The 21,313-nt window shown below is 33.3% G+C and overlaps 1 protein-coding gene across 3 annotated transcripts in view; it reads right to left on the bottom strand.

The window, feature by feature from the left end:
* Positions 1 to 20,818, bottom strand: part of LOC142345807 (uncharacterized) — a 51,110-nt gene extending 30,292 nt beyond the window's left edge. For 2 of the 3 annotated variants that reach the window (XM_075398178.1, XM_075398179.1), the window contains exons 1-6: positions 19,817 to 20,226; positions 16,357 to 16,679; positions 9,211 to 9,640; positions 8,018 to 8,131; positions 2,716 to 2,850; positions 101 to 331 (exon numbers count right to left, since the gene is read on the bottom strand). In XM_075398178.1, the coding sequence (XP_075254293.1) occupies positions 101 to 331; positions 2,716 to 2,850; positions 8,018 to 8,131; positions 9,211 to 9,640; positions 16,357 to 16,679; positions 19,817 to 19,940 (1,357 nt within the window). In that variant the 5' untranslated portion in view covers positions 19,941 to 20,226. Of the gene's footprint in view, positions 1 to 100; positions 332 to 2,715; positions 2,851 to 8,017; positions 8,132 to 9,210; positions 9,641 to 16,356; positions 16,680 to 19,816; positions 20,227 to 20,493 lie in introns of those variants that run through there. The other variant, XM_075398180.1, reaches the window with a different exon arrangement.
* Between the last annotated feature and the right edge of the window lie 495 nt (positions 20,819 to 21,313).

The raw sequence follows: 21,313 nt of genomic DNA, 5'->3' as shown, positions 1-21,313 counted from the left end.
TACATTTTCAAGTTTGTTCAAATTATTGAGAAACTTAATAATTGATAAGAGATAATAAGTCTTGATAAGTTTTGATAAAAGAATTGTTAAACTAGACTACCATTCCGGGAGGTGACACACCCGTGCTGACATCCGGCCAACAGCCCATTTAGAGGGTTGCACTGGGTTGAGGGTGGTTTATTGCATAGTGTAATGTCCGTTGAGGATGGGGGTAGGTACAATTTGGGGGGTTGGCGGTCGAGGTTGGGACAAATGCAGTAGAATGAGCCAATTGTGTTCACACATGTACCAATGTGACAGGGGTTGGAGTCTTGCTGGCATTCGTCAATGTCTGAAATAGAACTAATAAATAAAAACTGTCGTGTGAAAGTAGAAAATTGTTTTTTTTTTGTTATCAGAGTTTACGAATAATAAAAATTAGTTACTAATAATATAGCTGCTGTGATAAAAAATAATTGCTTTTATAATTTGATCGGTGTGCGCGGAAATTGAGAGGACTAAATTAATTGCTAGCTTCTTGGATTTTCACCCTCTTTAATTCACCCTCAAAGAACCAGTTTCGAGCTCGAGATGCTGACATCTTGCAAGCTTAATTTGTGTTATCTCGAAATTGTCGCTCTTGAAAAATGGTCGCTCAATATGTTGCACATTTTCATAGAAAGCACAGTTAATTCTTAAGAGGGAAGAAAATTTTTTAAACAATTCGAGTGCTTCCATCAAAGTTTAGTTTAGACTGCCATAACATAAACTACTTTTTTCTCAAAAAGATTTATCGGTAAGTTAGTCCACTACTTGAAACATTATATAATGAGTGGCTTATTTCTTCAGTGCCTGAAAATAGCCAAAACTGTGCCTTTTATCAAAAGCGGTGATCGCAGCGAACCCACAAACTACTGACCAATCTCACTACTTCCGGCCACTGGCAAACTGTTTGAAAAACTATTCTACAAAAGAATTTTGGCGTTTTTGAACAAAAACAACACATTTTCAAAAAAAAATGTTTGGTTATCGAAGCAAATTAGGTACTTCTGACGACTTAGCCATTTTAACTGAAGAAATCAGAGCAAACTGGTTTAAATAAAAAAATTTAACTAAATGCATTTTTTTGATCTAAAAAAGCTTCTGATACAGTGAACCCTGCTCTATTGCTGAAAGAATGTGAACACTATGGGCTTCGAGGAATGGTATTGAAAATGCTTGATTCCTATCTGAAAGACCGACTCCAATATATTAAAATAGGAAAAGTTGAATCTGAAAAGAAGAGCGTTAATTGTGGAGTCCCCCAAGGATCAATTCTTGGTCCACTGCCTTTCATTATGTACCTAAATGACCTTCCAAATCAAAAACCAAAAGAAAGCAAGACTGTACTTTTTGTTGACGATACGGTTGTTTCTAATTAAGTTAGTACTGATACTGTGGGGAAAAACACAATGCCACACTAGCCCCAGTTGCAAACTGCTTTCAAAAAAATAAATTAACAATTAACACAACAAAAACAAAACACATGGTGTTTGGAAAAGAACGCAATCTAAACCAGCACAAAACAAAAACTAAACAAAAACAAAACAAAAACATATCTTTTGAGTTACCTAAGGGTAATATGAGACAACCAGTTAAAATTCAAAGATCAAATTATCTACGTCAAAGAGAAGCTTTAATAAGTCTGTTGCCTTTTCTACCGATTACGCCTTAATTTTACGAGAACAAAGCTTCTAAGAACTTTTAAACTTAGAAAAAATTTATGTCAAACCAACAATGCAATACGGAATTTTGATCTGCGGATCTACCAATGAAAATTTTTAAAAGCCAATCAACATATTAATTAAATATTTTTGAAAGTAATTTTCTGGAAACGTAAATGCGAGTCAGTCGAGCAATTACGAGTCCACAATTTGATAAGCAAAGCCCCTGAGTTACATGCTTTTGAAATATTTAATCTACTAATAAAACTAATAAAAATCAACCACTAAGTGAAATTTTTCAACCATGATATCGGACTCGATCCTTAATGAGATCATGAAAAAGAGAAATCGTGGACAGTATTTACAAACTGGCAGACAAAGATTCGCTAGTAATTCATTGAAATGTAGCGTTCTTGTGGTGCTAAAAATTGCATTGGATTATAACAGTCCTTTTTTTGAAGATGTTAGGACAATAAAAGAGGCAAACATAAAAGGATTTTGCCGTTCCTTTTTGGATCTTTATATAATTGGTTACCAGGACTTGTTAGACAGACTCTTTTATGAAAATTCGTTATTGCTATAAACATCGTTTCTGCAATAGTAAACCTCTACTAGAATGATTAACTTTTCATTTTTAACAATATTTATTGCCATTATTTCAACTAAATTTGCCCAACTCTTCTGTGAGGCGCCTAAAAACAAAACAGACAGGTTTAATGGCGACCTTGTAGTGTCGCAAATTTTAATCGATTGTTTTTGTACAATGTATGTATTTTTCCTACTATTTTATGATAACGGCACTACGAACAATTTATTATTATTATTAATCCCCATTTAGATGTAACAGCACATTCTATGCACGGTTTTGATTGATAATTTTTCAAAAAAAAAAAAATTTCTGATTAAGAGCACAGTTTAAGATGAAATGCGCAGCCTCTGGTCTACCTTACAGGCTTTACAAAACTGAGAAGGAGCTTCATTACAATTCAGACGAATGTCACATTGATGGTATAAATATGTTCAGTTGGTTTACCTATGCAGTTTGAGGAGATTTGAGGATCTACAGTGAATCCAGGGTAACAAGCACAGGTGTATGAGCCAGGCTGATTGACACACAAGTGGACACAGTCCATGGTAAGAGCATTCATCAACTCACACTCGTTCTCATCTGAAAACACAAATTACAAAATATAGGCAAACAGTTATTACTCTCAAATGAGAGTCGAACATCAAAAAAGCTTTCCTAACAGCTTTTGTTTTTTTATTTGATGCAAGAATTTTTGTTATGTGGGTTTGCGCATAATACTCAACCCCTCTCATCCGCAAAATGAGCCTTACTTTTCGCTAAAAAATTTGGCTTATCCATAGTTTTGTATAGGAAAACTCATAGAAAAATTACACAAAATTGCCCTCGCCGTTAAGTTTTGCTTGAGTCTCTTGAAAAGTTTTATGTCTTGTATTTTATGTCAAGGTAATCAATTTAAGATAATCTTTTGCGTGTGTCAAAAGTTCTAATCGCCGGAACAATTTTGATGAATCTTATAAAACGAGCAATAGCTTGAAAAATTTATCATGAAAAGGATTTATGCAAATAGCAAAACGCTTTCAGACGAGTTTTAGAGCAAATAACAATTGAGCAATTGACCAAAACAAACATCCTACGAAGTCGTGTCCGACACGCAAAATTTTTTTGAAAAGCAAATTATTTTTTTGCCAATTGTTCGTGAATATACAAATCTAGCAGCCAAAGGTCGTATCCTTAGACATGAAAAAAATCATTTTTCTTTTGAAACATTTCAATATTTGTTGAATTATGTTGACTATAAGGCAATGTCTTTTCGGCGAAACATCATTCTTTGTGTTTAATTTGGCTTTATATTTTTGACAAGTAGTTGAAAGATTCAATAAAAAAAGAAAAAGACAGAAAAAAAATAAATTTGTCCTAAAACGCTTCGGAAAATATAGTAATCGATATTTATTGGAGATCTTCAGATTTTCTGCTTTTATCAGAAGTAAAATTTACAACTCAGAATTCACAAGAACAAAATGCGAGCCGAAACCTACAAAAAACAATGATTTACCAACATTGTAATGAAATTTTTGAAAGTTTCTTCCGATTTTTTTTAGTATTTTACTCGTACATAAAAATGAATGTAAAGATGTAGCTAAATAGAGCAAACTTGCAAAAGACATGTACGTGATTCGCAGAAAAACACACAATTGTTGAGGGTGAGTTGATTTTTGATAGAACAAGGAGGCTCGGTAATGTGTGTTTGCACATAAAGTTCCGACACCGCTCAAACCCGCTTTTGAATTAATAGTCCACTAAATAAGGAAGAGATAGAAAACTTTCAAAAAATGACATTTTCGGTAAAAAATTTGGCTAAGCCACAGTTTTGTATAGGAAAACTCAAATAAAAACAAAACTCGTTAAGTTTTGCTTTCATTTGTTAAGAATTAAAGTTAATTTAGAGTCTCTTGAAAATTTTTAAGGTTTGTATTTTATACAAAAAGGCAATCATTCTAAATTATTCTTTTGCGTCTCAAAGATTCTACTTGCCAAAAAAATTGATGAATCGAGCAGATTTGATATAACACGAGCAAGAACATGAAATGGTTATCAAGAAAAGGATTTATGCAATTAGCAAAACGCTCTCAAACAATTTTCAGAGCAATTAACAGGTGAGCATTTCACGAAACATACCCTACGAAAAGGCGTCAGGAGTGCAAATTAATTTTTGCTATTTTTCCTGAACATAATTTTTAGCAGCCAAAAACCCTATACTTAGACATGAAAAGAACTCATTTTCTTTTAAGACATTTCTATATTTGTTGATAAGGAATGTCTCTTTCGGCGTAACGGCATTCTTTGTGTTAATTTGCTTTCATATTTATTGCCAAGTAGTTGAAAAAGTCAAGGAAAACAGAAGATGACGAAACAGAAAAAATTAATTTTTGTCGAAAGTGATCCTGAAGTTTTAGTAACCACCATTTACTAGACATCTTCATGTTTTTTGGCTTTATCAAAAATAGTTTCCGCGGAACATATTTCACAAGATCAAAATGCAAGTTAAGACTCTGGAAAATAAGAAAACAAAAGTTTATCAACACTTTACTTATTTTTTTCGAGGTTGTTTCCGTTTTGTTTTAATTTTTTTGCTTATACATAGAAATGAATCTCAAGATGTAGCTAAATAGTGCAAACTTGCAAAAAAAATGATTGATAGAAAATCAATTGGGATTGTTTTTTGATTTTTGATACAACAAGGAAGTTTCAAAAGTTGATATATTGTTCACTTGTTAAAACAACAAGTGGACAGAAAATGAAAAGGGGCAAGGCTTACACTTTTTGGAAACAATTAAATTGAGGGTCAATAAAACAATTAGTTATCAACTGAAATCATTAAACTGCTTCATTGGAGATATCAAGCGAAGTCTGTGAGAAATAAACCTATCCAAACACTCAAGCGAATACAAAAGGTAAAAATACAGACAAAAATCAAACAGTCAATTCAATTTTGCCAGGAAACGGTGTCGAAACCTATAAGTTCAAAATCTATTGAGTAAAAATATTGAGCTTGATCAATTGCGCCCTAATTCAAGGCCATTGTGTCATATGCGACCTGTCATTAATAGGCAATTAATAAGATTATCGAAGAAAAACAGTGAAGAGAACCTCAAAAATAGGAAAATGTCAATAAAATAAATAAAAAATAAAAGAAGACTTAGTATCAACTCCAAAGGACCATTATCTAATATATGAAAACAAATAGGTCTACATTATAATTGATTCTAAGTGTTGCGTCTTCGAGACTACGCTACAAGGTTGCAGAAATATGATTGAAAGTAGAAAATCTCAAAAAAAATTAAAAAAAATTCCTAAAGCCTTTACAACCGTAAGTTTTCAACTAAAACTGGTAAATATTTATTTTATAACCGCTCAGGTCACCAAAAATAAATGACATAAATAAACTACATAAGTAAAAAAAAGATTAAAGTATTATACATTTACGCTGAATACAGACAGAAATCAAAGTTTCGCGAAACTTTTTGGCAAACGGTGTTAAAGCCAAAAAACCATCCATTTTTCACTGAAATTATCCAGTTTCCTTGGCCTTCTTTTACACTTCAATTTCATTGGTTAATGATTGTTGAACGTTTCTATTATATACGGCGCCCCTTTACAAAAAATTATTTATACGGCGCCCCTTTACAATCCAAATAATTATTGAGCCTTAAAGTTCCACAACTAGATTAAAACTGTCTTGCTCTTGATGTTTCTCCTAAAAACCAAAAGTGTACCAAATGTTACCGAAACAGCTAGTTTGACCAGAAATTCATTATATCAAAAATGAAATATGAGTTTTTGGATACTTATCGAGTTATATTAACAAAAAAAGCAGTATCAACTGTAAGCATTATTTAGTTTCTCCAATAGCTCACTAAATACTGCATTAGACTTTTCCATTAATTGGACCTAATAATATCACTATAAAAAGAACAACAAAGGTTGGCAGATCTAAAGTAATCAATGAAAAATTGAGCAAACAATTTGTCGGAGTCATAAACACCGTGAGCTTTAATCATAAAACACAATATTGTTTCTTTGGAACTTGTTGGAACCTAAACGCATCTCTTAATATTTGGGCTTTCAAATGAAAAAGAAGCTTTTGTTTAATTGGGTTGACAATAATACAAAAAAATATTTCAAAAAGAGAGTCAGATAGAATCTGAGCCCTTTCTGGTTGCAAAACTCAACGATGAGGCAAAAACTGGCATTGCTACCATTGCGCAGCTGTTAAAACCAGTTCTTCTAAAATTTCGCTTTTTATTCTTTCGGCTACCAAAAATCTAAAAGTATCAAAATTGAACTCTTTTGTGAACCGGAAGTAAAATAGACCAAATCTATATAAACAAATATTGTTCCCGCAGTTTTTTTGTCTGCATCATCGGTCAAACTGGGAAAAATGGGGCAGATTTGACGCCATTTTTCATGAAAAGAAAAAAGCTAAATTTTCATAAAAATTTGCTGAAATTTTTGCCAAAACAGTTGGTTCAAAAAGTTCACTAATTCTCTTTCAACGTAAAATCAATCTTATCATAATTTAGCAAAAATGATCAAATTATAAGCAAAAGTTACGAAAAATGTGAGCAAAACAACAGATGTTAGGCTAACGTTCACAATTTTGTAAACCTCCGTAAATCCTTGCCTTGGAAAAATCAAAATTCAGAAAAAACGTTTGAATTTGAAATTCTACGCTTTACAAGCTTTCGAATGATACCACTCACAATCCTGTACGATGAATATACCGATCGTCAAAAATTGACTGCACGCAAAAACGCCAGTTGAGTATATAGTTCCTCCCCCACTAAATTGGTCGAAACAATAACAACAAAGCTTAACCATCGTATTAATCTGTAGTTGAATTGTGTTAAGAGCCTTATTTGCTGGGAACTGATTAAACAATCAGGTTGCTCAATAAAAATCTTCTCGGTGTGGGACTTCACGCAACTCAAGTGACATTTATCTCAATGTCGACACAGCATAAAGTGGCAGTACTTTTCAAAATTGATTTTTTTGGTATTGTTCTCAGAAAATTAATTTTGGTATTGTTCTCAGAAAATTCGCGAGAGAAATCTGAATTTATCGAAAGTACTTAAAGTCAGTTGGCCGGCCTCTTAACTGTGATTAAAAGACCATTTTTGCCATTGAATTGATTTATTTCAAATGTTGTTTTTAATGTTTTTGGTGAATTTCAGCGTTACCGAGGGGATTTTTCTATTGCCGTTTATCAGAATAATGTTTTCGCAACATGAAAAAATAATGAAATTAATTTCTTGAATGAACTATCAGCACAAGCAACTATCGTAGCTACTCAAAACAGTAATAAAATTGATGCTCCTAGCTCACAAGTGTTTTTCAAACTAAATAGTTATTTTCAAAGAGATATTTTCGTTCGTTTTTAATTTTTTTTTAGTTGACCCCAATGTTTGCAATTTTTCCCTTTAGAAAAACTACCAAATTTTTTGTGGTTCCTCTGGGTTAGAGGAAAAACAAAACTTGGCACTCCTTGCCAAGACATGTAATATCTATTTTTAGTGAAACTCTAAGAGCTTAAATATCTTAGCAAAGTGAATCAATCTTTACAGTTCGAGAAACGCAGAATGAACTAAATCTTATCTTTTTCAGCTAATTTTCCTTGACAAATCTTGACCAATTTTTGTTAAGATCTTTATTTGTCCCAACTTTAGCTGAGTGGAATGATTTTGCGAGAGATATTCTTGATACTAAGCAGAAAAACGTAGAACATGGGAGAAAAGGTGAAAAGATTTACCTGAGCACATTTTTGCGCTGTCATTCCATTTGTATCCATGTTGACAGTGACACTCAAAACTGTCCACCCCCAAAGCATACCAGTAACAGTACAGACTGTTCAGGACACGCAATTCTTAAACATAACAAGACCTACTTTATTTCTACCCGAAATTAAACTTTGTTGCAGTGATGCTTACTTCAAATCAAATCACTGGAAGGTGCTAAGTTTGAATTGAATGATCTATCAGAGTAAAAATTTGGAGTCCGGAGGCTCAAAGCAGCTCCTTCTACATATGCCCTTGTGCCTTTATTCTGATGTGGAGATATGTGATTTCAAGGCAATACCATATTTTAGTCGAAGAGAACCCGCGCTGTTTCTTACTTTTTCTTAAATAAAAACTTAACTGTTGCTGCACAACGTCCCTAAATGATGATATAGTTTTATATGGTCAGATCAACGCAGAATTAAAAGCTGAAAATGTATCGTTTTATAAGGAGCTAAGTGAAAGTTTCCCAAATAAGAACCCATAAATCCAAATACTTGCAAGATTAACATTGTTTTGCAAGATCTTGCGAGATTAAGATCCGGTTACCACCAGGCAGGGCAGTGGAAGAATAAGCAAAAAAGAATTGTCGAATTTTTACGATATTTTATCAGTATTTTTTATTAAAACTTCGAATCGTGAAGCGCCAATGCTGGCTGCTTGATAGCAGCTGAAAAATTTCAGAAGTCTGCATTTGTGCACTCGATTGTAAATACAGCACAAAGCCCACACTTATGTACATGTTCATAATTACACATGTGAACTACACCTCCTCCCATTGTAATTTTGATCAAAATTGACGAGGTTAAAATGGACAAACGGTAAGAACAGTTCTCACGAGTAAAAATTGAAATCTGGTTTCAAATGTTTAATTGCGCTCAAACGAACTTTGTAGCAATTATATTAATCTTGTGGTCTTTTTTAATGCAATTTTTCGCTTGACCGATTGTTCGTCTGACCCATTTGACCTTTCGTCCTCAAAAACGAGTTAACACAAAATTTTGACGATAAGTCCAAAGTGGTTCAACCAATCTGATCAATAAGGGACGTCATTCTAGTAATTAAAACGTAGGATTCTAATTTAATAATATGCACTGCGCATTTACTTTCTTGAAGCGTTCTTTATTTCTTTCAACTCTGAATAAGGAAAATAATGAAAATAACTTACCAGGTCGGTTACTTGTATCAGGGGTTATTGTAACTGTCAGCTCATCCAAATAATCGCCTGACCTTGAATCACTGCCAATTAACCTGTTCACACCTATAAATACTGTTTCCGCCTTCCATAAGTGTGAAAATTGGGTGTTAAATGATGTGTTTATTTGAACCGATTGCTGACTTGACCGAGAATTGTCATTGTGAAAACATTTTGACCTTGAACTGGAAAAACTTTCTGTCGTTTTCCCAATACCGTCTCGGTTAATTTGCACTCGTAAGCATTTTTTGTCGTAGGTAGAAGCGAAATGTTTATTGTTTTGTGCTTTAATGACGTCATTGAGACGACTCGTCCTAGTCGGCTGTTCGGAATTTGTGGCAAATGTGTGATATGTGGTTTCGTCGTAGAAATTGGAATGCATGAAAAGTTCGCGATTGTAAATCTGAAATCAAAAACTATTCTGAAAACTATCTGAATCAGTACTGAAAGTTGATGTTTCTCTGAAGATATTCTGAACCAGTTCTGATGGCGACTGAATGTTAGGTACGGAAGCACACAAAAGCGCTAATTACCAAAACTTTTAAAAATATTCTTAACTTAATTAACAAAGCTTTAACAAGTTCAGGAGTTAAAAGTTATACTCAGAAGTTAAAAAATTTGTTCAATTTGCCCGTAAATTACAATTTTGCATTATATTCTGTGTCGGTCATTTATAATCATGTCTTAATGAGAGTTTTTCATTTTTTCTCGCTAACTGATCTTTATTCAAGATTAAAAAAACGATTTACAGAATGTTCTGAACACACGCAGAGAGGTGTTCCGCACGAGTCGACCTCAAATTTCAAAATTTATAAAGTTACAATTTCAGATTATTGCGGCTGACAAAAGTATTAGCAGTAAAACTCGAGTCAACATGACAGTTTTAGAATTCATTTTTGATGAAGGTGAAAACCATTATAAAACTTCACGTGCAAATTTTATTTCGAAAACCCTAATGGGGGGAGGAACTATTTTATGCTCAACTGTTTTCATTGATCGATGTATTAATTGCACAGAATTGTGAGTGGTATGAGTAGAAATCTTCTCAAGCGTATAATATTATATCTACTCAAATTTGTTTTTCAGAAATTTGTTTTTTCCCGATTTAATTTATATTGATTTTGTTCATGTTTTCGTAACTTTACTCAAATTTTTATCAACTTTGCTAATATGTAAAAACTGTTATCAAAAATTATACTTGTTTTATCTTTAAGGGTAAAGGAGGTTTGATTATTGTTGTTCGATCCAATTTTTTTGACAACAATTTGGGCAAAAGGATTGAAAACTGATTATTTTTTTTCAAAAATAGGCCAAATATTCTCCTTTCAACTTATAAAAATATGCTAACACAATTTTTGTAAACTTAGATGAGGGTTATTTCTACTTCCGCTTTCAAAGGTAGCATTCTAGATTTAAATTTGTAGTGATTTTTGCTGATATAAGATGACACAATTTTATAAAGTAGCATTGTTTCTTGAGAGATTTTGTTGCCTAAATATGTATTAGACTAAGATGGGGTATAATAAATCCAGAGTTTTTACGAAATCCTTGATTTTTTCCTGCATTTGTTGTTTTTGTAGCCTTATGTTTTTTTTTACAATAATCAAGGTCTCAGTTGGTCTTCCAAGGATTTATCAATGAATCAATTTAAAGTTCTCAGTTGGCGGCATTTGAACTTTGCGGCATTTTTGCCTCATTTCAGTCAACATGTAGCTGTGTCTCTTTAATGAAAGGTCTCGACCACTTGCCAGTGAAACCAAAATTAATACCTTTAATGAATTTGTGTTTAAAATCAAAGTTTTTTGTGCAGAAACTTCACAAAAGAAAAATTTTTTGCACTATGGGTTTAGTGTCTCATCACCTCTTTGTTTTAATGCGGGTCTCATTGGTATACCGAGGAGAATAATTGGAATATATGTAATATTTTTATGGATTAGTTTTTAGGTTTAAAAAAAACTTCCAAAACGTTTTTTTTTGTGGATATTAATTAAGATTTTGATTTTTGCCAGATAATTTTTTGTTGTTGTATGGCGTCTCATTACTAACTGCTCACAATGACTACCTGTTGAGGCAAGAGTGGACCTTTCAATTGGCTGCTGCAGATTGGTAATGTCTCTGAATTTCTTTGTTTTCAAAAATATTTGTCTTCAATTTTCGCCCTTACTTTCTTCTTGGGAATTTTGTTCCTTCTTGCCGTTTTTCACCCAACAGCTAAATTAGCCTGCTAAATGACAGCTAAATGACATCTCTCGTCCAGTTTTTGTGGAGGAAAAACTAATTTGTTTATTTGCTTGATGTTTTAACGGACTGTTTATGACTTTGGCACCATCAAGTTTCACTCAAAATTTTGGATTTCAGGCACTGGTTGAAATTTACGTTTCTTTGTTTATGTCAATTCAAATTAGTACCTTTAAAAAAACTCCCCATTGGTGACAAGGTGAGTCCCAAAAAGTTATATATATATATATATATATATATATATATATATATATATATATATATATATATATATATATTGATTCCAGTTGTAAGCTTCTTGTTTTGGTAAATTGTTCTTGAATTTATGAGTTTCACCTTTGTTTGCTATAATTTTGTAGTTGTATGACCTCGTCTCATTAACGGGGGATCCAATTGGCTTGATAACGTGATACATATTAATTTATCTAGTATTTCTAATTCCTTGAAAGGTTTTGATTAGTATAACGTATGAAATCATTTGATGTTAAAAAATTCAGTTAAGTTTTGAGCTGTGTTTTTTGTTCTCTTATGTCGACTTGTTGCGTAGTCTCATCAATGTCGGTTCTATCTGCTTCTTATTAAGACAAAAGTCAGTGTGTTTAGTTTTTGATACTATCAGATGCAGTTTTCACTGTGGTACTGTATGTTTTTGCTTAAATGAAATCTTGAATTTTGGCCGTTATTAATTTTTTTGTTGTTGCCTTCCAAAGGATTAATTCCTGAATTGGAGACAATCAGGCAAAGAAAAGTGTATAAGCAGGATCCGAACAGTATGAATGAATGCAGGTTAACGAGACTCCTTGTTTGAACCTATCTCAGCGAAAGGTGTATAACTATGGTAAGTTGTATTCATGAAACTTGGTGGTCGCGTTCACACAATCAAATAACAAGTTTTCCCCAGATTGGCGGGGTAGGGGCCCTGCCAGATAGTATTCCTTTAACTAAGGAACGAAAACCAACTTTTTGAGAACAGTCATCCCCGCTTGCAATTTTTTGAAATTTTTCCAACTTTTTTGTAGAACACAAGTAGGAGTGTTATAGCGCGCAGACAAGTTGGAAGTCACAGAAGTCAAAGTTTTTCAAAAAAAGTCGTGTTTTTTGACATTTCTTGTGAAATTTGACTTTTTTCATGGAAATGGTTGACTTTTGACCTATGACCTCAATGATAAAAGCTGTCTGTTGTCGGAAAATAGTGGGGGTCACAGAAGGGTAGTTTTTGCGTAGGGGCAATCTAAACGTCATTTTTGATCAACGTTTTTTTTGGCGGGTGGGGGGCATAAGTGCCATTTTCTTAAAGAGTTTACTGCTAACCTAATTGAGCTGTTAATGTTCTGCAAAGTCCAGTCGATCATCCAGGAATTTAGTAATGCACGCGAGTGATAAAAACTGCAAAAATTAAAAGTTCTTGAAAAATTTGAATTTCCATTTTTGAATTTTTGACCCAATTTTTTTAAAAATTTGACCAAAAACGCTCTAACCGAGTCAGAAAAGATCAAACTTTGGAGAATGTGTTCTTTGATGTCAAAAACGCTCTGACCGAGTCCGAAAAAATCAAACTTTCGAGAAAGTGATTTTTGATGCCAAAAACGTGCTTTCAGCGCAAAAATTACTATTGTTTGAAATTTTCAAGGAAAAAGCCCTTTTATTGAAAAATTGAAAGTTTGCGTACTTATGATTTTTTCAAAATAAGGCAAAATTGGGACTGGCTGAGGGGCTTGCCCCTGAAGACAGTCCCTACATTAAACAGAAGTACTTAGTAGTGCAGCTCTTTAAAAAAATATTCCGAGCCGGAACGGCTCGGCCACGTAAACATTGATGATTTGATAAGCAAATATTTTTTTGCGTCTGTATCTTTACTTTGAGAGAAACCCATGTCAGTCTTTTCATCACACAGAAGCCCCAATTTGGCATAAGCAAACTACTAAGATCAACAAACGCCTGTAGAGTTTGACCACCTGCAGAGAGGCAAAACTCCTGACGGAGCTAGATGAAGCAGGAAAAACATGCTGGCTCTTAATAGTGAAATATGTGTGCTTAGCCGCCATGTACGTCAAATAGTATTTAAACAAGCGTGTTTTTTGCAATTGTTAAGGGTGCTTCCGTGAGACTTTTAAAAACATTATAAATATTCTGTTTCTGGCGTTTCTGGGTGAAAGAAAAAAATCTAAGTTTTTCATAATATTTGCAATTGTTTTCTATCTGATAGTATTCCAAATTAGAGAAAAATTTGCCTGAGTGTTTTTAGGAAAATTTGATGAAAAAAAATTCAATTAAGAAACATATTTGTGTCATTCTCCTCCTTTCCTTAAGTCCTTGTTCACTTGCTCCCGCAAAAACGAGGAACCGATTTTTGCCTTTAATTTATTTTAAAGCAGCATATTTTAACATCAAATTATTGTTAAGGGCACAACATTTTTTCCTCATATGAAAAAAACGTTGTGCCTTTAATAATAAACTTAGCCTGCAGATTGCCGAAAAATAGCCGCGATAGACACATGTGGCCTTCCATAGAATTGAAACAATTAAAGAAATAAAGAAATAAGATAGACAGAATGATCACCAGTCCTTTATTAGACCAGTAGGCATTTTGGGTTAGATTCGGACTGTCATCTTTTATGAGACACTCACTTAGATGCACACTATTGATCTTTAACTAGTGAAAGTTCATTAAGTGGGTTCAGAAGTCATTTTTTATTGAGGTATGTCACACAATTGACCTAAAAGCAGAACGAAAGGCGTTACCCACACAAATTTTAACTACAAAGAAGTAAAAGTCAATGAATTTGAAAAAGTCAATGGTCGCAAGAATAATCGAAGACGACGAATTAAAAAAACATAGCAGGACAAGTCCTGAAATACAATCCAAAGAATTGAATGAAAAAATTAGAATTACCATACGAGACCAACAGATTAATTTAGCAATGCCAGCCAAAACACAAACAAAATCATCTCCAAAAGTTGAGAAACTAAAACAATCGGTCAAACTAAATAAAAATATACTAATTGCTAAAACTCTTGAAGCTTTTAACCCGAAGGCAAAATTTGATCGCCTTAGAAACTACCTATATCAAAAAATAGCTAAAAGCCAATTTTTGTCTCTGAAATTGATCCGGTATTATATCTGCAAGACCTGAAAAAATTCATTGGTCTTTGACGATCGATTAAATCAGAAAATGACAGAAAAGTTCAAAAAATTGAAATCAATTGCAAATCTTAATGAAATTTTGCAGAAAATTGTGATATTAAAATCTTCAGAAACATTTCTGTGTCTCTACAGGATATTCAGTAACCCAATTCTAATGCTTAAAAAATTCATTTGCTTATAATGATCGATAAACAAGGTAAAAGACAATAATTTTTTTAAAAAAAAATTACAATTTCTATAAAAAAGAACTTCACTCTATTAAAATATTGAAAAAAATTCCCTTGCCCCTAGCAACTATGTAATATCATACTATCAAGCCATGGAGGAGTTAGTTTGCCTGACTACTGATACAAGAAAAACTGAATAAAAGACTAATGTTTTCAAAAAATTTGAAATTTCACTTTTTATCAAAAAATTTCTAAGTTTCGAATTGTTAAATTGTCGGAAAAAATCTCATTAACACTACCAACCAAGCTGTAACTGTTTAGCAATCCATTGAATAGGTTTTCTGGCCCATGAGATATGGCAAAAATAAAAAACTGACAGAGGTATTAGGAAAATTGAAAAAAAATTGAAGATTTCATCAAAAAAATGCTAAAATTCCAGACATTATAAAGTTGAAAAACATTCTATTTTATATTGTTGCTAGAAACTATGCAGTGCTCTATCATCAAACTTCAAAGGAGATTTTCTGGCCCTTGAGTCTGAAATAACTGAAAATAGACAAATTTTTTCAGTAAACTTGAAAAAAATGCAAGAATTATTATCATTTTGAGTGTTTGTCTTTGTAGTACCAAAACATATAACTCATAAAATGGTCATAACAAATAATTTTGTCTCGCAAAAGACACCCATCAGCATTTAAAACTTCAACCTAAGATTAATCAAACACACACAAAAAATAAAAATAAACATGAAAAATTGCACCATTTTGAGCTCAAAAACTCCTAAAAATGACCTTTTCACCTTAAATTAAGGCCATACCATCAGCTGCACCACTCTAAGCAATTGAAGGATTACTAAAACCTACAGTAATGAAACTTAATGCCAGCTGGGTTTTATCTGTTTGTCTCATTTTGGAAGATCAAAGTCATTGAAAAATGGGTGAAAAAAATTTTAAGTAAAAAAACATAGCATGACAAGTCCTGAAGTGCAATTCAAAGAATTTTCATTAACTAAACGAAAAAACTAGACCTAGATCGGACTATGAGTGAATCGGCCGTTTCTAAAAAAATCAGATAAAAAACATTAAAAAAACAGAGAATCAATGCAAAGTGCCGCATGTGAACAAAAAAACCACTAACGAGAATTGTAAATTTGGTTCAAACAAAAAACTAGACCTAGAATGAACTATGAGTAGATTGTGAAAACCATTAAAAAAATCCGATCCAAAAAATTGAAAAAAACAGTGAAAATCAAAGTGAAATTGCCGCATGTGAATAAAAAAACCACTAGCGAGAATGCGAATTTTTGTTCAAACACCAATTTCTCACTCTACTTCAAAATTAGAGCAAAAAATTTCACGCCGCAAAGCCACTCGCTTTTTCGCTCCACTTCCTGTTTCGGCGTGGACAAAATCAGTACTCCAATTTTAATTCAAAAATCATGAAAATGTGTGAACAGATCTTAAAAAAAAAGACAGCGCCCCAATACAATTCAAATTCTTCGGATTGTCAGAAAACCACGATGTCCCCAATAAAAGCCGCTATCGCTTCGCGGCTATTAATTATACGAACCTGAAGTTCTGCTTGGGAACAGGGCATCTGGGAACACCCAAAACCAGTTGAATGCTCGTTAGTCGATAAATGAAGACCGAATTGATCACGTTCTCTATTTGAACCATGTTCTATTGTCATTTCAGCTTCGATTATCATGTTGTCAATAAGCGGCATTAAGTCGAACAAAGTTGTCATGTTTATCGATAGAATTCCTTTGCTGCGATGTGATTGGCTGTCGGCAAGAGAAGTGATATTGAAATTGAAAATTGAATAATTGTTGGAATCAAATTTGAACGATTTCAAATCGAGAGTCGAAATTACTGGCTGTTTTGAAGCAGGCCCTGAAATAATTAAATACGTGGATTTAATGTTGCAAATGTCTATACTATTTGATGTCGAAACCGTAAAATTAATAGTTAAAAGCACAGTTTTACGGTGTTTAATTAGACCACAATTTTAAATTGGAAAACACCCTGATCAAAAAGTGCTTGTAAAATCTGAAAATAGTTTTCAAATGTTCTATCGACGGTCTATTAATGGTGTATACTATACCTTACGAGTCAGAAATCAAACCGGAACTCTCAAAAGAAATGGAGAAAACAGACGATATGTGGGCAAAATTTGCAAGAGTTGTATTATAAATAGAACTAAAAGGAAAGTTTCCGAGAATTCAAACAATGTTCAAACAAGATGGTTTTATAGGGCTGATAGCGTTTCCAAGCAAGAAATGTGTAAATTTTGATTTTGAAATCTTTGATTTGAGGAGAAAGTTAGATTAAACATTTTCAAGATTTTTGACTTTTTCTGTCTTTTCACACTTCAAATAGGTTTGAATACCCTAAAATAACCTATCTTAATTAGGAAACGTTTTAGCTATTCGAACAAAAAACTTTAAAACAGATACAAAAAATCAGTTCTAAACATGCAAATACCAAATCTCATCCTTCCTTGCCTATAGATCACTGAATCTTTTTCTTGCCTTGTCGCGTAAGTATCTTTACAAATGTTAAAAACATTTATCCGAAAAGTACTTTTTCTTGGGTAGTGTTTAGCACTGAATCAATTGTTGAGAAGAAACTATAAATTTTTTGATTTATTGAAAAAATGAAGGGGCTCGATTTTTTTCAAAGACACATCCCTTTTCACGCAATCAGATCGTTTCATTTTATTCCAATTTTAACTCAAATAGATTTAAATTACCTCATATAGATTTAATTTAATAAGTTATTTACACTGCTTTAATGAGAATAAGCGGAAATTTCGGAAAAGAATTATTTGTTATCAAATGAAAAGAGCTAAAAAGAGACTCGTTGAAAAAAGAAAATTTGTGGACAGGCATTTAATTTTTTATATTCTTTTCGTTTGAACACCATTTGAACTTGAATGAAGAAAAATTTCTAGCAAGAAATTTGCGGAGAACAGAGGTATTGTTCTGAAAGCAAAATGTAGGAGGCTATCATTGGCTGCTCCGCCAGGAAAACAAGGCAGAAGTTTTTCAATACATTCCAATTGAACAGAAATTCTAGGCATTCTGATTTTGCTAAACAACATTTTACTTAGTGAGTTTTATGGAAAAAATAAACAGTCTCTTGTCAATTGCTAATTATATTCAATTAAAATTTTAGGAAAAAAGAAAGGTAATTTTCGCCCAATTTCCATGCCTAAGTTTTTAAGAGACCAGTAGCATGCATGCGACCGGTTGTTCATTAGGCTAATTTTTGGTTTCCTCTGATTTTACCTGGCATAAAAAAACTAAAATCAATATGAGCAACTGGTGAACTCAAAATAACTGTTTAATTGAAAAACCGAGACTTTTAAAAAAAAAAACCGCTACAAAAATTATATCTATTTTTTAAAATCTAGATGTGCTCTTTAAACAGGCAGCTATTAAGTAACAAAAAAGTGTTATGATCTCAACCATGTGGTCTTCAAATATAACTCTGAAAGTTTTTATCATCAATTGTTTGTCTTTTTTATAAGTGATGGCTTTCAGAATTGATCTTCTTATTATTTATGCACTTAGTAGGTTGATGTTGTTTTTTATTCATATCATTAAACAGGGATCACGCTTTACTAAATTAGCAAAACCATACTTTGAATCTTGTAAAAATGGATGTGAACAAACTTTTTTCCAAACTGAAAACTCTTAGTCTATTTTCACAGTCAATAAATGATTTCAGTGGTTTACTGCATTAATTAATGAATTAATTTCAGTTCAATTATAATAAATTGTACAGTGCTTTTTCTAAGTTGGCTTTGAGGAAGTTTTTTGAAAACACAAACAATTTATTATACATCATATGATAAAATTGCCAATTATAAATGGAATCGGGATAATTTATCGCCATAACTCCTTTTTATACTGAGACCTATGTATAGAAAGTTTTGAAAAAAACGAATTGTTCAATTATCAATTGTGTCGGTACTTTGTTAAGTGTAAAGCTGCCCCGTACCGAACTCCAAGTCTAAATCAGTACTATGCAAGCCTTATTTATTATTTCAGTGCTGGACAAGTCTTAATAAAAGTCTTACAAGTCTTGCAAATCTTGGCCAAGACATGAACAACACTTGCAAGTTGATTCCCATGTCAAAAACAAAGTTTTCAATAAAAATTCAAATGAAAATTTTGATTTGAAAAAACTTTTATCACGTACCACGTTTTCATGATTGATTTTTACCATTTTTCTGTGGTCTTATTAAATGATGCCGGGGGCATGCTAAACAGAAAATTAGCATCCCGGGACTCTTATTGTTCCAGATTGGGCCGATTTGAGGTTATTTCAGATGTTCCGGGTCGTTTTCAGCCGTTTTTCAGCCGTTTTAAGTCAAACTTTAGTCGAAACTCGACATTTCTTGATTTTTGAGACTCGCAAATGTCAAACGTTAACTTGAAGGGCAAAATCATGAATGGTGGAAACAACGAAATGTTGCCCTTGGTACCTCGAGGCCCTCTGGTCTCAGCCAGTATTGACCCAATAACAACATTTCGGCCCACATAGCGCCATTTTACTGATTAATGAGCAATATTTAAATGAAAACGAATGAATTTATGTAGCTTGTGTACTCCACGTTAGCAATGTCTTTATTAAGCGTGTTTATTAGAATTAGAGAACAAATTTCGGTTTAGGATTATCGGACTAATTTTTCAGTGAACTGTCAATTTTGGCTCAATTTTTTTAAAAAAAATTGTTGCATTCTATATTTTCAAATTATCACACTATTACTTTTCTACACATTTACTACGTTATTTTAATGATGTTTGCTCAAAATTGATCTTGTCAGCTCCAGAATACTTTAAAAGCAGCCTGCATTCATTCACAATGCCGAGAAACGTTGTGCTGAGCGGAGTTTTGAGGACCCAAGAAAAGAAGAGTCAATGATCAACCGTGTAAAAAGTTTGCCTTAACTTGAAGTATATAACTAAGAGGCAACCGTTTAATAGTTAGTATGTGGGTGAATTAACTTTATCTCAACTCACCTGTGTGGCTACTAATTACACCCCGGTTGAACAAAGTCTCTAAAGTGATAAAAATTAACAAAATCGGGTACTTCACGGGGGGCGCTTTAAACACCACTGCTTTATCAGCTAGGCACTGCTTCATGACAAGCTTTCGGCGCAAGCCGCCTTTTGTGGTGTTTACGTAACAATAACAAACAAGTAAACAGGAAAAAACAACAACAATAAATGGAATGAGCGGCAGCAGCCCTGTTTTTTCTGTACATTGGGGTGTTAAACTGGGCACAAGGCGCTATAAATTGAAATTGGCGTGGTAATTGCCAAGCGGGTTCGGAGACAGCCGGGCATTAGAGAGAGAAATAAAGAGAGGTAAGTTTGTTTAACTGATCACAGAAAGGGATCAACCCTGATCACCGTCCCCCCGAAAGCCCCCCACCACCCGCCTACTAGCCGCCCGACCAAGCCAAGTGAAGGTGGCTAGAGAGAGAAGGGTGAAAATGGGGGAGGGGTATAAAAGTAAACAAGTAAATCTAGATACGTGCACTTTTGGGGGTTACGAATGCTAATGTGAAGTATATGGAGTGTATGGGTATGGTGGTGTGGTATCGTGGAGCAGGGTAAGTAAATTAAGGCATTAAGTATTGATCAGACTGATAGGTTATTAAAATTTCTAGGTGTGTTATAACGAGATAACTAACCAGGTAGCTTATAACCCAAATCCTCTGAGGCCAGCTAGTTAGCCACTGGGAGATTATAACTTTGAACAGGTAAGTTATAGCTAATCAATTGGGATTTGATCACATGCTGGTTTTAACTGGAAAATTGCAGACTTAATGGAAAGGTCTGGATTTTTTCCAGAAAAGACTGGAATCACTTCACTTTGGCATTTTGCGACAATACCTGCCAAGTTAACGCGTCTAATAATGGAAAGATTTTGAAAGATTTGCCAAAGAATCAACTTTTAATTCTTACCCAATTTTGCCCAATTTAAGCTGGGTTCAAACTCTGTTTATATCCTTTGGATTAAACAGTGGAAAGCTCTTAATGCGATAGCAGAGACCCACACGCTCCTACGACGCCAACCACGCAAAGCTGTTAGTTTTGATTGAAAATAAAATATCAATTTTACCCAAATAAAGTTAAAATTTCAACCAATTTACAAAATCAAAGGCAAAATTATCGCTTGAATTGTTTGAAAGCTTGACGATAATTTGATAGAACAGTTATCACATGTTAAAATGTCGTAAATAGCTCCGTAAAAGCTAGACTTTGTTCAATTAGATCTCACTTCTGCAAACTTGTTGACTAAATTTATGGAAGTTTGTCAAATGAATGTGTCCTTTACAATAACCAGTAGTGGTTATGAGATGTTTATAAGTCGCTACAAGATCCATTGTAGCAATTGTGAATTAGCATTGACCAATAATTTCCTCCAAGTTTGAGTAAACAACTCCTGATTTGATGTTTAATTGAGAGGACAATAAACATACATACGAAGAGAGAGGGAGAGAGAGAGAA

Source organism: Convolutriloba macropyga, chromosome 9, assembly GCF_964194025.1.
Source record: "Convolutriloba macropyga chromosome 9, txConMacr16.3, whole genome shotgun sequence".
In the NCBI taxonomy this organism is placed as follows: domain Eukaryota; kingdom Metazoa; phylum Xenacoelomorpha; order Acoela; family Convolutidae; genus Convolutriloba; species Convolutriloba macropyga.
The sequence above is the reverse complement of the archived record's forward strand: the minus strand, read 5'-3'. Positions and strand labels throughout refer to the sequence as shown.